Below are 16,971 nucleotides of genomic sequence, written 5' to 3' on the forward strand. Positions count from 1 at the left end.
TTCCTCCTGACAGAGCTGGTGTAACTGACTCAGGTTAGCTCGCACACGCCTTTTCAGATCTGCCCACAAATTTTCTATGGGATTGAGGTCAGGGCTTTGTGATGGCCACTCCAATACCTTGACTTTGTTGTCCTTAAGCCATTTTGCCACAACTTTGGACGTATGCTTGGGGTCATTGTCCAATTGGAAGACCCATTTGCGACCAAGCTTTAACTTCCTGACTGATGTCTTGAGATGTTGCTTCAATATATCCATATAATTTTTCTCCCTCATGATGCCATCTATTTTGTAAAGTGCACCAGTCCCTCCTGCAGCAAAGCACCCCCACAACATGATGCTGCCACCCTTTTGTGCTTCACAGTTGGGATGGTGTTCTTCGGCTTGCAAGCCTCCCCCTTTTCCTCCAAAACACAACGATGGTCATTATGGCCAAACAGTTCTATTTTTGTTTCATCAGGACAGAGGACATTTCTCCAAAAAGCATGATTGCTGTCCCCATGTGAAGCTGCAAACCGTATTCTGGCTTTTTTATAGCGGTTTTGCAGTAGTGGCTTCTTCCTTGCTGAGTGGCCTTTGAGGTTCTCGTTTTAGGACTTGTTTTACTGTGGATATAGATACTTTTGTACCCATTTCCCCCAGCATCTTCACCATGTCCTTTGCTGTTGTTCTGGGATTGATTTGCACTTTTCGCACCAAAGTACATTCATCTCCAGGAGACAGAACTCGTCTCCTTCCTGAGCGGTATGACGGCTGTGTGGTCACATGGTGTTTATACTTGCGTACAATTGTTTGAACAGATGAACGTGATACCTTCAGGCGTTTGGAAATTACTCCCAAGGATGAACCAGACTTGTGGAGGTCTACAATTATTTTGCTGAGGTCTAGGCCGAATTCTTTAGATTTTCCCACGATGTCAAGCAAAGAGGCACTGAGTTTGACGGTTGGCCATGAAATACATCCACATTCACACCTCCAATTGACTAAATTATGTCAATTAGCCTATCAGAAACTTCTAAATCCATGACATTTTCTGGAATTTTCCAAGCAGTTTAAAGGCACAATCAACTTAGTGCATGTAAACTTCTCACCCACTGGAATTGTGAACTACCTCATGAAGCTGGTTGAGAGAATGCCAAGGGTGTGCAAAGCTGTCATCAAGGCAAAAGGTTTCTACTTTAAAGAATCTCAAATATAAAATCTATTTAGATTTGTTTAACACTTTTTTGGTTAATACATGATTCCATATGTATTATTTCATAGTTTTGACATCTTCACTATTATTCTACAATGTGGAAAATAGTAAAAATAAAGAAAAACCCTTGAATGAGCAGGTGTGTCCAAACTCTTGACTGGTACTGTACGCATGTATGTACGTATACCCCCCCCCCCATAGGGTCTGATATCCCACCGTTTTCAGGGGGGGAGGGGGTATACGGTCAATATAACATGGCTAATGGCTGTTCGTATGCACGACTCCACAAACCCGAGGTGCCTTATTGCTATTATGAAGTGGTTAAAAACATAATTAGAACGGTAAAAATAAATGTTTTGTCATACCCGTGGTATACAACCCAGTTTATAATCTCCAATTAAGCCTTTCTTTCTACCACTTTCATACAAAACATATACAGTATATATTCTAAATACGCACATATTAATCCCTCTATCCGATTCCACTCTCCTCTACCACACTCCTATTACCCATCCTCCTCTCTCTGTCATCCCTCCTTTCTCTCTCTCGTTTTCTTCTCTGTGTGGTGCATTAGTGGGTGTTGTATAAATACACAGGGACAGGCTGCCCAGAGGGAACAAAGGTTAAACACACACACACACACACACACGCACACGCACACACACACACGCGACAGAAGATGGCATGTGCAGAAACTGAGAAGGGAACAGATGGAAAAAGAATGATGTGCTCACTTCCTCACTAACACACACACAGGTTGGTGAGGCTGACCCAGCCACCACAAGCAACCATTACTAGATAATCCTCACCTCAGAGGAAGGAGAAAGTGAGACAAAGGGAGGGAGGAGAAATGGCAGGAAGGGGGAGAGAAGAGGGAGAGAGGAGGGGGACTATTTATCTGAGTCATAGAGCGAGGGGGGACTATTTATCTGAGTCAGAGCGAGAGGGGGGGGGTCTATTTATCTGAGGAATAGAGCGAGAGGGGGCAGACTATTTATCTGAGTCATAGAGCGAGGGGGGGACTATTTATCTGAGTCAGAGCGAGAGGAGGGATAATATTTATCTGAGGAATAGAGCAAGAGAGGGGAGGAGACCATCTGAGGAATAGAGCGAGAGGAGGGAGAATATTTATCTGAGGAATAGAGCAAGAGAGAGGGGGAGACCATCTGAGGAATAGAGCAAGAGAGAGGGGGAGACCATCTGAGGAATAGATCGAGAGGAGGGGGAGATTATTTATCTGAGGAATAGAGCGAGAGGAGGGGGACTATTTATCTGAGGAATAGAGCGAGAGGAGGGGGGACTATTTATCTGAGGAATAGAGCGAGAGGAGGGGGACTATTTATCTGAGGAATAGAGCGAGAGGAGGGGGACTATTTATCTGAGGAATAGAGCGAGAGGAGGGGGGACTATTTATCTGAGGAATAGAGCGAGAGGAGGGGGGACTATTTATCTGAGGAATAGAGCGAGAGGAGGGGGACTATTTATCTGAGGAATAGACTATTTATCTGAGGAATAGAAAGCGAGAGGAGGGGGACTATTTATCTGAGGAATAGAGCGAGAGGAGGGGGGACTATTTATCTGAGGAATAGAGCGAGAGGAGGGGGGACTATTTATCTGAGGAATAGAGCGAGAGGAGGGGGGGACTATTTATCTGAGGAATAGAGCGAGAGGAGGGGGGGACTATTTATCTGAGGAATAGAGCGAGAGGAGGGGGGACTATTTATCTGAGGAATAGAGCGAGAGGAGGGGGGACTATTTATCTGAGGAATAGAGCGAGAGGAGGGGGGACTATTTATCTGAGGAATAGAGCGAGAGGAGGGGGGACTATTTATCTGAGTCATAGAGCGAGAGGAGGGGGACTATTTATCTGAGGAATAGAGCGAGAGGAGGGGGGACTATTTATCTGAGGAATAGAGCGAGAGGAGGGGGGACTATTTATCTGAGGAATAGAGCGAGAGGAGGGGGACTATTTATCTGAGGAATAGACCGAGAGGAGGGGGGGACTATTTATCTGAGTCATAGAGCGAGAGGAGGGGGACTATTTATCTGAGGAATAGAGCGAGAGGAGGGGGAGATTATTTATCTGAGGAATAGAGCGAGAGGAGGGGGGACTATTTATCTGAGGAATAGAGCGAGAGGAGGGGGACTATTTATCTGAGGAATAGAGCGAGAGGAGGGGGGACTATTTATCTGAGGAATAGAGCGAGAGGAGGGGGACTATTTATCTGAGGAATAGAGCGAGAGGAGGGGGACTATTTATCTGAGGAATAGAGCGAGAGGAGGGGGGCTATTTATCTGAGGAATAGAGCGAGAGGAGGGGGGACTATTTATCTGAGGAATAGAGCGAGAGGAGGGGGGGACTATTTATCTGAGGAATAGAGCGAGAGGAGGGGGGGACTATTTATCTGAGGAATAGAGCGCAATGAGGGGGGACTATTTATTTGAGGAATAGAGCGAGAGGGGGGAGAAGAAAGAAGATGATGCATGATCAAGCGAACGCAATCATGTCATCATTTCTGAAAGGTAGGAGAAAAAAAAAATTCTCTAGTCTTCATCCTGCGTTTCTTCATTCTTTCTCTTTTCCCCCTCAATCACTGTGTGTGGAATGGATAAAAGAATGATTTAAGAGTCAGAGTGAGAAAGAGAGGGAAGGAGGGAGGGAGAGAGAGAAAGAGAGCCCAGTTCTCAGTAGGGGTTGCAGTTCAAATAAATGGCCTCCCTTTAAAAGAGCGAGTGAATGGAGAAAAATAAAAAAGATAGTAGGGAGAAAGGGAGGAATGAGGAGAGGAAGAGAGACAAAGCAAAAGGAGAAACAGAATGAAAGAAAAGGAACAGGAGAAAAGACTAGAGAAAAAGGCATGACGGAGAGAAGGAGACACCACGCACACAAGGCCGGGCCTGTCTACAGTGTATCAGGGCTGTGCGGTGCTCCACTCTATCTAGGTATACAATAACAAGGGTATAATTAAGTGTGCATGATGAAGTTAATGAAGATGGGCCAAAGCAATCCTGGCACCAACACTAACGTGATGAAAAATAATGGTGCCGGGCCATAGCGCTTGCTAACGCTAACATGAATATTCTATTAGCGCATGGCTGTTAGCAGCTAGCGTAGCGGGCAACTGGGACAGGAGTTAATTTAATCACCCGTCGGAGCATGGTGGAGCACGGTTAGGACGGGGAAACTTCTTTGTGTGAGGGTAATTGCACAGAAAGAATAATTGATTTGACAATCGCACCCACGGATTTACTGTCCTTATATGGACTGGTAGGGAGGGAGGGTTACGGGAGGAGGGAGAGAGATCAGGAGAGAAGACAGAGAGTGGCAGAGGAAGAGAGGAGAGGGGGCAGGAGAGAGGGAGGAAAAGAGAGTGAAAGGAGGGGGGGTACAGTGCTGTGACGAGGGGCAGAGGAGCTCTGTATGTGATTGAGGCATCAGGAGAGGAGAATTTATATCTGATCAATGCAGAGAAATTAAATTATGGTTCACACACACAATCATATTCTGTACACCACAGACAGCGAGACAGAGGAGGAAAGAGAGAGGGAGTGAAGGAGGGAGGAGACAAAGCTGAAGCGTGCCAGTAAATGCTGTGGAAGTCATTGATATGAGATGTTTAATTATTGCCAAGAATGAGATTGTTTTATCATGGGGGAATACTGCTGGTAGCTAGGTGTGTGAACGTCTGTGTATTCTATTAGCGATCTCCTGCCGGGGAGGAAATTACCTCTATGTTTAACTCAGTCACAGCAATCGGGCACAATAATGTAGGGTATATGTAGATCAGACAGATACCTGTCTCCTCTCGGGTAACAGAAGAGTAGTTGCTGCAGCAAACACAAGCCATGTAGGACTAGAGGTAAAGATTGAAGAAATATCAGTGAAAGCGGAAACACTATTTGGATAGTCCATTTGTAGACGCTCTACAGACTAATTAGTAACATTTCAAGTAACTACCTACTAACCATAACCCTTACCCTAATCACAAGTTCAGCAAGCATTTGCTTATCAACAGATAGATTCTCAGCAGATGTTCATACTACCAAAAAGTGTGCCCATGAAAGCAAAAGGTTCAGGAAACTAAACTAGGTGAAGGTGTGGTAACCCAGCAGGTAAGGAGTGTGTAGGGCCACTGTTGTCTGGCCCTATAATCCGAGCAAAGCTTCCCCAGAGAGTGTAATACAGTAATATGTGGTATTACTGCCCTGGGACCAGAGGATAACACACACAACATGTACTTTACAGCTGCACGGGTGTGTGTGTGTGGGTGTGCGTGTCGTCCCAGTCAGTCCACTAATCCAGTCACATCTAGAGTTATCCCAGTCTGAGCGAAGCCAGGGTGTGTGTTGTGAGGGTGAGTGAGAGTAGTCACATAGTCGTGTGTTTAGGCCTGGGAGATGAAATATACATTTCTGAATAGTTTCAACACGGTGTGTTGTTGAAAACTATACAATAAAAGGTGTAGCCCTTTACACTTGTACCCATATGAGGGTTGAAAATAGCAGACTTGGACACTGGTAAGTGCCTAAACTGTAATGCAGTGACTGTACAGAAACATGCTATACGTGATGTCAGAGCTCAGGCTCTGTCGCTTCACAGCGCTGTATGGGTTTTGACTGACAGCCCTTCTGAACTCGAGTACCGCGCCTGACTAGAAGTTGCCCCTCATCCCTCCTGGTAATCGGGTAACTTTTGCAACTCTTTTGTTGTCTGAGCGAGGGACATTCTGTAAACCACGAGGACTCAATGTATTTTGAAAGATGAGACAGTGAGGATTATATTATAAATACAGCTATGATGTCATACAAGCTTGCCAAACACCCGTGAGTCCAAATGTGCACTTCACATTTCCACATCATAAGACTCATGTCAGTGTCAACATTTCTGATCACTATGTTTGATGTACAGTTACAAGTTGACATGGCGTCATATCCTGAACAGAATGAGCCCGTTTGTTGTATTGTGAAGGAAGTTTTCCACGGACCAACACATCAGAATGCACTCATGACTCCTTTCTATGCGCACCAGATCGGCTTCTCTGAATTGCCTTGTGAAAGCCTAACACTGTAAGATCTTATCTTAGAATTTAGCTAGTCATGATTTAGCTAGTCATGTTGGCAATAGAACAAGCATTCAAATTATGCCCACCTGACCCAGATTGCGATTTATAAATGGGACATTTTTGGATTGCGCAAACAGTAATTGTGTGATGGCGGGAAAGCAGTGCTGTGTTCCAAACAAAACAACTACAAGTGTGCTTGCTCCAGCTCCTCAACGGCACAGCTCGGAGAGCTCAAAAAAGCACTGTATAGTTGAAGACACTTCTTTTAGTCATAAAAGTGCATTGAAATTACTTAAGACACTGCACACTTTGGAGAGGTTTGTGGCTACTTGGAAACACCAGTTTGACCTCTCACTCAAGCCCTTATGATTATTTTTTATTATATTGCGCCTACCCAACATTCTTATCATGTTACTGAATGTATCCAGAATATTTTCAGATTTCATTAACAAATGCAGTGAAAGTACAGTAAATGTAAAATGCACATAATATCAACAGTGTAATGGTTAGATTCAGTCATGTGATAGGTGAACTGTTGTGTACCTCACCTTTAGTCTAATCATTTCCACATAGTCTCCCAGTTCCTTTTAACTGCTACCATTGTTATGCATTCCATATTTCTTCTGTAAGAAACATTTCAATGTAGCCCTATCCATATAGGCCAATTCCCACGACCGTAAAGGGTTAAACGGTTATTTCTAAAGTTGACCAAACAAAGAACCTGACAAGGCCAGACGCAAAAGAAGGAAATAATGAAAAGCAAGTAAAGAAAGCAAGGCAGAAAAGGGGAGGGAAAGAAAGGATTGGCGTTGATTTCTCACATCAAAGAAAGAGGGGGAAAAACACAAAAGAAAAGAGGCTATAATCATGTTAGCCCTCCTCGCCGCCTCCACCTCTCCTCCATCCCCATCCTGCCATTCCTGCGCCATCCGTCTCCAGAGTGGTCATCTATTGATTACAACTTATATTTACCTCCGCTGCCTTGCTCTTTCGCTCCCTCTCTCTGGCCCTCGCTTTCACACATGCGTCTACACACACACACACACACACGCACATACATACATACATACATATTTAATCAAATAAATAAATCTATTCGCAGAGCGACCCTTTCTAATCAAGTGACATCAATCAGAGGACTGTGGGTAAGGGGCCTCCGGAGCGAGCCCAGAGCGTGGTGTGTCGCGGCTAAATGGGTCCGGGAGGAAATATACGCTCCATGTCCTATTAAGGCAGAAGGGCTATCCTTTCATCCGCTTGCCTATTACTCCCCCTATCATTTCCCCAAATCTAAAACCTGTTTTCAATCAACACTGGCAACAGAGTGGCTGTCGGAGAAAAGGAAGAGAGCGGGAAAGAGAGAGATGGAGAGCTCTTTCCCTCTTTCTCTCCGTGATTGGAGCATTTTGCATTCTGTGTGTGTACGATTGTGTAAGATTCTCTGTGTCTGTGTGTGTGTGTGTGTCTGTGTGATTGAATCCGTCTACGAAATTAGGGCTGTCGACTCGAGGAGCTGAGTGTCCTTAACCCAACCCCCTCATAGCACACGCCCATCCACCAACGCATGGGTGTGTGTCTACTAGTGATGCGTTGGTCAGCTGTTTGTTCATCCACACCTGACTGACTATGTGATAGTTCAAATCTGAGGCCCACATCCGAACCAAACACGCAAATATGGAAAATGTGATGTACAGTCAGAGGCGGAGCAATTTTTTGACAGGCCTTTTAGATAGGCCCGTGTTTCTGCTTATAATTTCAACATTTTGGTTGTCTATTTGTTAGTCAACTTGTCTATAATTAGATACATGCAGCTTATCTTCAGTCATTACTTGTTGCCTTCGAAAACTAAATAAACCCTTGCTCACCAGAATAATGCCATAAATCGATTGAAGAATTCATTCTCTCTAGTTGACATTGGTAAAGTTCTTTCTTCACTGCTTCACTCAGACAGTAAAGGGACCGGGGCGAAAATGCAATAAAAAAAATAAAACGGAAATGATTTTATGTGCAAAATTTCCAAAATACATCAGTTAGACCAGTTTAAAGGAAATTAAAAGCTGTGAAAACTACCTAACAAGTTTTGGCTTGGATGCATATTTTATGATGCTGATAAAGATAGCACCTTTACAGACAGTCCCTAACCACGCATTCATTCTCTCAAAATGCTGAAAGAAAGAAATCATTCTGCAGGAGTAAATGTTACATTAGGCTATGTGAGAGGTTATAGACCTAGTCAGTGTCCAGATTTTAGACGACTGTTCCATTTAACCATCCTGAACATTAGCCTACAGTTCCCTCGACATTCCATGTTACAGTCCCCGTCGTGTGACTTGAATTTATATAGCGTCTCACAATCATCACATATGACATAGCCGGCACCGCTATCATGCTCTTTTACCACTTCACCAAATCGTTCCCAAACATTAAACTACTGTTCTGGCGCTCCTATTTATTTTCATCTGTCCATTTTGCAGCTTTCCTCTTATTTAATTAAACTCCGATAGTCTTTTCTGCCTCAGTGGATCAACGTCAACTTTTTCTGATCCCAAAGCATTTGGCAATTGGTGTGTATTTGGAGAGTGTATAGTTCGGTCCTAAAGCGTAGGCTTAGGCTACGCACTAACGTCAAAAAACAATAAACATTTTTAATGGAGCCTATAGATAAGAATGATATATATGGATTTTTTATGCATTGTTTTCTCTATTCAACTCACCTTTCATCCACCCACCCTTCATACACACAATATTTAATGTCCTAAGCCTGCCCGCCAGGCGGATTTAACCGCGGGAACTGTGGGTTATGAGTCAACCCGCGTATCACTAGTGTCTACACGTGAGTGTGACAGTCACTACAATAAACTGTATATGCATCTTAAAACATAGGCCTCTAAGATGTATGTACAGTAAGTGGGTGTCAATTGTAATATTGATTGAATGCTAGTGTGTGTGTAGTTTTACTTCTCTCGTCGCTCTGTAGTACTTTGCTGACAGCGTACTCCCAGTCGAAGATGAACCTGTAGTAGCACAGCTGGGTGTACAGGGCTTTCTCAGAGTACTGTGGAGAGAAAACACACATTACTACACACTCATCAACAGGTACTGTAGCAGTCAAACCTGTAGTTTGTCAAATGAGAGAGAGAGAGAGAGAGAGAGAGAGAGAGAGAGAGAAAAGACTGTTCCAAGCCCCTTAATCCAACCCCAGTGTTACTAGCACCCAAGGTGCTCTGATAATATACAGGCAACTGCCAAAATAATGGAAATGCTAGTAAATTAGGGATATGAAGTGTTTTGAAAGCAGGTGCTTCCACACAGGTGTGGTTCCTGAGTTAAGCTATTAACATCCCATCATGCATAGGGTCATGTATAAAAGTGCTGGGCAGGTCATTATTTTGGCAACCATAGCTATGCCCCCATAGGATGACAATACCCCCATCCACAGGGCACGAGTGGTCAATGAATGGTTTGATGAGCATGAAAGCGATGTAAACCATATGCCATGGTCATCTCAGTCACCAGAACTCAACCCAATTGAACACTTCTGGGAGATTCTGGAGCAGTGCCCGAGATAGCGTTTTCCACCACCATCAACAAAACACCAAATTATGGTATTGCTCGTGGAAGAATGGTGTCGCATCCTCCAATAGAGTTCATGACACTTGTAGAATTGATGCCAAGGTGCATTGAAGATGTTCTGGCTCGTGGTGGCCCAACGCCCCATGAAGACACATTATATTCGCGTTTTACCTGTATTTAATCAGATGTCATAAAATATACTCTCAACCTCCACCTCTTTCACTTTCCTCCCACATTCTCGGACCATGCTCACATCCCTGATCCTCCTATTTCCATCTCTCATCTATTTACATCTCGCTATCCTCCTCTCAGGGAGCATGACCAATAAAGCCGTAGTTTGGTTTGTTAATTTCAGCAACAATTAACTCTAGTCACACACCTGAGAGAGAGAGAGAGAGAGGCTGAGATAATGAGGTAGTGGGTGAGAGCGAGAGAGAGGGAGGTAGAGAGGGAAATGAGGGAGAGGAGAGGGATGAGAAAGGGAAAGAGATCTGATCATGTGTAAATCACCTGGCTTATAGTTTGTTGTGATAAGGTTTTTGAGAAAGAGGAGAGGCAGCTGAGCAACATCCTCCGTCAATGTGATTGCATGAGGTCATTATCACAACGCTAATTACACTGACTGTTACATTCAACTACAGGACACCCCCATAACTAGCATTAGGGGTATGTAGTATGTTATTATTATGATGCGTGTATGACAGTGTTAGTATCCGTAATGCCTGTGTCCGCGAATGGATTGTGTTTTCAATGTCTATGAATGAGTGTGTGTAGTGTTTAACAAGTGTGTGAGTATGTATGTACACCACCTTTCAAAAGTTTGGGGTCACTTAGACATTTCCTTGTTAAAAAAAAAGAAGAAGCAAATTTCTCTTCCATTAAAATAACATCAAATTGATCAGAAATACAGTGTGGACATTGTTAATGTTGTAAATGACTATTGTAGCTGGAAACGGCAGATGGTTTATAGAATATATACATAGGCGTACAGAGACCCATTATCAGCAACCATCACTTCTGTGTTCCAATGGCACGTTATGTTAGCTAATCCAAGTTTATCATTTTAAAAAAGGCTAATTGATCATGAGAAAACCCTTTTGCAATTATGTTAGCACAGCTGAAAATTGTAGTTCTGATTAAAGAAGCAATAAAACTGTCCTTCTTTAGACTAGTTGAGTAATGTAAAACGAGTCCTATATCGACATAACCTGAAAGACTGACATAACCTGCTCCAAAACCGCCATAAAAAGCCAGACTACGGTTTACAACTGCACATGGGGACAAAGATCAAACTTTTTGGAGAAATGTCCTCTGGTCTGATGAAACAAAAACAGAACTGTTTGGCCATAATGACCATCATTATGTTTGGAGGAAAAAGGGGGAGGCTTGCAAAACCGAAGAACACCATCCCAACAGTGAAGCACGGGGGTGGCAGCATCATGTTGTGGGAGGGCTTTGCTACAGGAGGGACTGGTGCACATCACAAAATAGATGGCATCACGAGGTAGGAAAATGATGTGGATATATTGAAGCAACATCTCAAGACATCAGTCAGGAAGTTAAAACTTGGTCGCAAATGGGTCTTGCAAATGTACAATGACTCCAAGCATACTTCCAAAGTTGTAAGGGGGCCTACAAACCTGACTCAGTTACACCCGCTCTGTCAGGAGGAACGGGACAAAATTCACCCAACTTATTGTGAGAAGCTTGTGGAAGGCTACCCGAAACGTTTGACCCAATTTAAAGGCAATGCTACCAAATACTAATTGAGTGCTTGTAAACTTCTGACCCATTGGGTGATGAAATAAATAAAAGCTGAAGTAAATCACTCTACTATTATTCTGACATTTCACAATCTTCAAATAAAGTGGTGATCCTAACTGACCTAAAACAGGGAATATTTACTAGGATTAAATGTCAGGAATTGTGAAAAACGGAGTTTAAATGTATTTGGCTAAGATGTATGTGAACCTCCGACTTCAACTGTCTGTCTGTCTGTACGTACAGTGCCTTGCGAAAGTATTCGGCCCCCTTGAACTTTGCGACCTTTTGCCACATTTCAGGCTTCAAACATAAAGATATAAAACTGTGGGACACAATCATGAAGTGGAACAACATTTATTGGATATTTCAACCTTTTTAACAAATCAAAAACTGAAAAATTTGGCATGCAAAATTATTCAGCCCCTTTACTTTCAGTGCAGCAAACTCTCTCCAGAAATTCAGTGAGGATCTCTGAATGATCCAATGTTGACCTAAATGACTAATGCTGATAAATACAATCCACCTGTGTGTAATCAAGTCTCCGTATAAATGCACATGCATTGTGATAGTCTCAGAGGTCCGTTACAAGCGCAGAGAGCATCATGAAGAACAAGGAACACACCAGGCAGGTCCGAGATACTGTTGTGAAGAAGTTTAAAGCCGGATTTGGATACAAAAAGATTTTCCAAGCTTTAAACATCCCAAGGAGCACTGTGCAAGCGATAATATTGAAATGGAAGGAGTATCAGACCACTGCAAATCTACCAAGACCTGGCCGTCCCTCTAAACTTTCAGCTCATACAAGGAGAAGACTGATCAGAGATGCAGCCAAGAGGCCCATGATCTCTCTGGATGAACTGCAGAGATCTACAGCTGAGGTGGGAGACACTGTCCATAGGACAACAATCAGTCGTATATTGCACAAATCTGGCCTTTATGGAAGAGTGGCAAGAAGAAAGCCATTTCTTAAAGATATCCATAAAAAGTGTTGTTTAAAGTTTGCCACAAGCCACCTGGGAGACACACCAAACATGTGGAAGAAGGTGCTCTGGTCAGATGAAACCAAAATTGAACTTTTTGGCAACAATGCAAAACGTTATGTTTGGCATAAAAGCAACACAGCTCATCACCCTGAACACATCATACCCACTGTCAAACATGGTGGTGGCAGCATCATGGTTTGGGCCTGCTTTTCTTCAGCAGGGACAGGGAAGATGGTTAAAATTGATGGGAAGATGGATGGAGCCAAATACAGGACAATTCTGGAAGAAAACCTGATGGAGTCTGCAAAAGACCTGAGACTGGGACGGAGATTTGTCTTCCAACAAGACAATGATCCAAAACATTAAGCAAAATCTACAATGGAATGGTTCAAAAATAAACATATCCAGGTGTTAGAATGGCCAAGTCAAAGTCCAGACCTGAATCCAATCGAGAATCTGTGGAAAGAACTGAAAACTGCTGCTGTTCACAAATGCTCTCCATCCAACCTCACTGAGCTCGAGCTGTTTTGCAAGGAGGAATGGGAAAAAATTTCAGTCTCTCGATGTGCAAAACTGATAGAGACATACCCCAAGCGACTTACAGCTGTAATCGCAGCAAAAGGTGGCGCTACAAAGTATTAACTTAAGGGGGCTGAATAATTTTGTACGCCCAATTTTTCAGTTTTTGATTTGTTAAAAAAGTTTGAAATATCCAATAAATGTCGTTCCACTTCATGATTGTGTCCCACTTGTTGTTGATTCTTCACAAAAAAATACAGTTTTATATCTTTATGTTTGAAGGCTGAAATGTGGCAAAAGGTCGCAAAGTTCAAGGGGGCCGAATACTTTCGCAAGGCTCTGTCTGTCTGTCTGTCTGTCTGTCTGTCTGCATGTATGCAATGGTCATCTATGGCCATGCGAGACACACAGCTGTTGACCCACGATGCACTGCCTGGTCAATAACTAACCATGAATCCCATAATGGATCCTTGGTTACCGTTGCCAACGCAGAGCACACACAAACTAGCCATACACACAAAGTCACACTGGACTTGACTGACAGGTGTCGAAGAGGCGTGGCTAAAGGTGTTACAGGTCGTTATTGAATTTAGAGCACACACAACCACACACGCACAAACGCCTCGTCATTCGGCTCAGTGCTTTGTTCTTGTACTGACACCATTTCAATTTGCACCACAAATCTGCTGCATTTTCAGCCTGGCTGCCCAAAGAGCAAACCAGCTGTGAAATTGCCTCTAGGGAGCGAACAACCCCCCCCACAACCTCGCTAACTACCCCCCTCACTCAATCTGCACACACACACCCATATAGTAGGTGCACTTCCCTTTCTCAGTGAACCTGTAAAGTATGGGCTGAGAGGGAGAGAAACAAGGGGAGAGAGAGAGAGAGAGAGAGAGAGAACAGGGGGAGAAACAATTGTGGGAGAGCAAAGAGGGGGAGTGAAAATTGAAAGGGGGTGAAAGGGAGAGAAAAAGGGGGAGATAGCATACAAAATGGGTCTAAATAGCTAAACCACAGCCAACAGTCTAAAACAGACCACAAAAGCCCACACAATAAACCGAACACGGTAAAATGAACCCCCCCCCAAAAAAAAACTACAATTAGTATTCTATTCAGACAGGTACTGAGAGGTCAATGACTACATGACAAAATAAGTGTGTAACTAAGACAAACCTCGTGCTCAGTATGAAATTCATTCAGTAAATACAGCACAGTCAGCCATCACTAGTACTAATCCATAAACACTGGAGCTACATCTAAAGGTTACATGCCATACACTAAGTGTACAAACATTAAGCACACCTGCTTTTTCCATGAAATAGACTGACCAGGTGAAAGAAATGATCCCTTATTGATATCACGTGTTAAATCAACTTCAGTGTCAGGTTAAATAATTATTTTTAAGCCTTGAGGCATTGTGTTTGTGTGCCCTCCAGAGGGTGAATTGGAAAAACAGAAGACTGGTAGATGGTAGTGGGTGCCAGGTGCACCGGCTGAGTTTTTCATGCTCAACAGTTTCCCATGTATATCAAGAATGGTCCACCACCCAAAGGACATCCAGCCAACTTGACACAACTGTGGGAAACATTGGAGTCAACATGGGCCAGCATCCCTGTGGAACACTTTTGTCACCTTGTAGAATCCATGCCCCTGAGGGCAAAAGGGGATGTAACTCAATACTAGGAAGATGTTGCTAATGTTTTGTACACTCAGTGTATATTCCACCTAGACACTGCTAACCTGCAAATCCAGTTGACCCCTTACACACACACACACCACTGTAGCTGCAAGAGAGAGGAGAGAGAAATCACTGTGTAGCTGTGCGTTGTGATATCTGATAGGGTTTAACTCAGACGTTGTAGCGTTGGGTTGAGTTCTCCCAGCGATCTGCTTCACAAGCCTCCATAATGAGTCAATATATGTAAATCTTTACTAGCCAAACACTGCAGGAAACAAAGACATTTAACTGGCGCTCCCGCTCGCTAGCGCAGCCCTGCACCAATGGGTAATTTCTCCCCATTCACAAGGCATAATTGCCTGCTATTTGAAGATATTCATGCTCAATTTTTGAAATTAATTTCAATTGGGGGGAAATGTAGAAATGTCAGCTTCAGTGAAAGGGATTTGATTTCAATTATCCTCGCTCAAAGGCCCTGTGATTTCCAAATACACTTAAGCGAAATTATGACAAGAATTTTTGTTCGGTGAATTTCAGTGTTTAAAGAGCGATTAGGCGATAATGGGGCGGCTTTGAGCCGGGAGTGAATGCAGCCGTCTCCCTCTGAAAGGCACTCAATTATCTCTGATTGCTCCAGCTATAATGTATCAAATAGAGATACCTGCTATTGCCGTAATTTGTGTGAAAATTAACATGCTGCAATTTCCACTAGAGAGGAAAAAAAGAGCTTTAATGGGCGCCTGAACGTACATCAATAAAACTGAGGGAGAAAGAGAGAGGGAAGCAGGGAGAGAAAGATAGATAGGGAGAAAGACAGGGTGGGAGAAAGAGGGAGGGAGTGAGAGAGAGAGGAAGAAAGAGGGAGGAGAGGGACAGGAGAGAGAAAAAAAGAGTGGGAGGGGACTGAGCGCATTGGCTAAACCGAAAATGAAAGGGAAAAAAGAAGCGATAGAGAAACAGAAAATGAGAGAGAGAAACAGCACATCAGATACAAAACGAAAGCAAGTGAGGGGGAGATTGTTAAAGAGGGAGAGAGAAAGAGAATTTAATTTACTGAAAATATTACAAATTGCACCTGTGCATAACTCCCTCAAATTACTAACCAATCAACAAGAGTGGCTATTACTCCTCTATTACATGGAGATCAGAGTGAGGAAGAGAGTAGGGCGAGAGAGAGACAGATAATGTGGAGGGGGGGCAAGGGAGGGAATATGAGAAGGGGAGAGAGGGAGGTAGCAGGAGGGGGAGAGAGAGCAAGCAGAAAACACATCACTGACAGAGACAGGAACGAGGCTGTGGAATGAAGAGTAGGAAGAGGATAGAGGGATAAGATATAGGAGAAGAAGGGTGGAGGCAAAGGGGAGAAAGAGGGGATGACGGATAACGAGATAGAGAATGAGAAAAGGATGGAGGAATGAAAGTACAAGAGGGGAGAAAGAGGGAGAGAGAACAGAAAGGTGGGAGCAAGTGGGCGAGGAGCGAAAGGGAGGAAGGCTGAAGGAGGAATGGAGGGAGCAGTGAAGAACAGGAGGGACGGAGGGAGCAGAGGAGAGAAGAGGTGGGTTAAGGGTAGAGGGGTGAGTTAAATGTTTTATTCAGCCAGCAGTTTAAAGTGGCAGGGCCCTCAGGCACAGAGAAGGACGCCTAAGTGGCCGTGGTGACAAGACAAATTGGCCTTTTGGGTTTCAACCTGTCGCCACACAACCCTACACACTGCTAGAGAGAGATAGAAGGGGAGAGAGATAAGGGGAGGGAGAGAGGATGAGGGGGGAAAAAGAGGGGGAAGAAGGGGGAGAGAGAAGAGGGAGGAAGAGGGGAAAGGGAGCTTGGGGAGAGAAAGGGGGAGGATCGAGAGAGAGAGAAGCTTGTAGGGAAGGAGGAAGAAAGTGGAGAAGGAGTGAAACATAGCAGAAAAAGGGAGAGAACTACAGGAGAAAAATACATTGAAACGTTAGGGATAAAACGAGAGGGAAAGAGACATCAGATCAAGTGAAGGCAGAGACACAGAAAGAAAAACATCTACCCTTCAGGCTAACCTGGTCTTCATAAAGGAGACAGTTTAAAAACTACCAGTACCCTCCTACAGAGACACACTCAAGGCCGTAAGAGGCCTGTGTAGAGAACAGAGGATACCCTTATCAGTGTGTGTATGTTGTACTTCAACATGAATTACAAGTGTGTGTGTGTGTGTTGGGA

General features: G+C 43.8%; 1 protein-coding gene across 1 annotated transcript in view; it reads right to left on the bottom strand.

The window, feature by feature from the left end:
- pola1 (polymerase (DNA directed), alpha 1) overlaps positions 1-16,971 on the bottom strand; it is a 95,162-nt gene that overhangs the window by 11,965 nt on the left and 66,226 nt on the right. The window contains exon 36 of the mRNA XM_064949262.1: positions 9,214-9,310. Coding sequence (XP_064805334.1) covers positions 9,214-9,310 — 97 coding nt within the window. The remainder of the gene's footprint in view (positions 1-9,213; positions 9,311-16,971) is intronic.

The sequence above is a fragment of the Oncorhynchus masou genome, chromosome 30 (assembly GCF_036934945.1).
Source record: "Oncorhynchus masou masou isolate Uvic2021 chromosome 30, UVic_Omas_1.1, whole genome shotgun sequence".
NCBI classification, from domain to species: domain Eukaryota; kingdom Metazoa; phylum Chordata; class Actinopteri; order Salmoniformes; family Salmonidae; genus Oncorhynchus; species Oncorhynchus masou.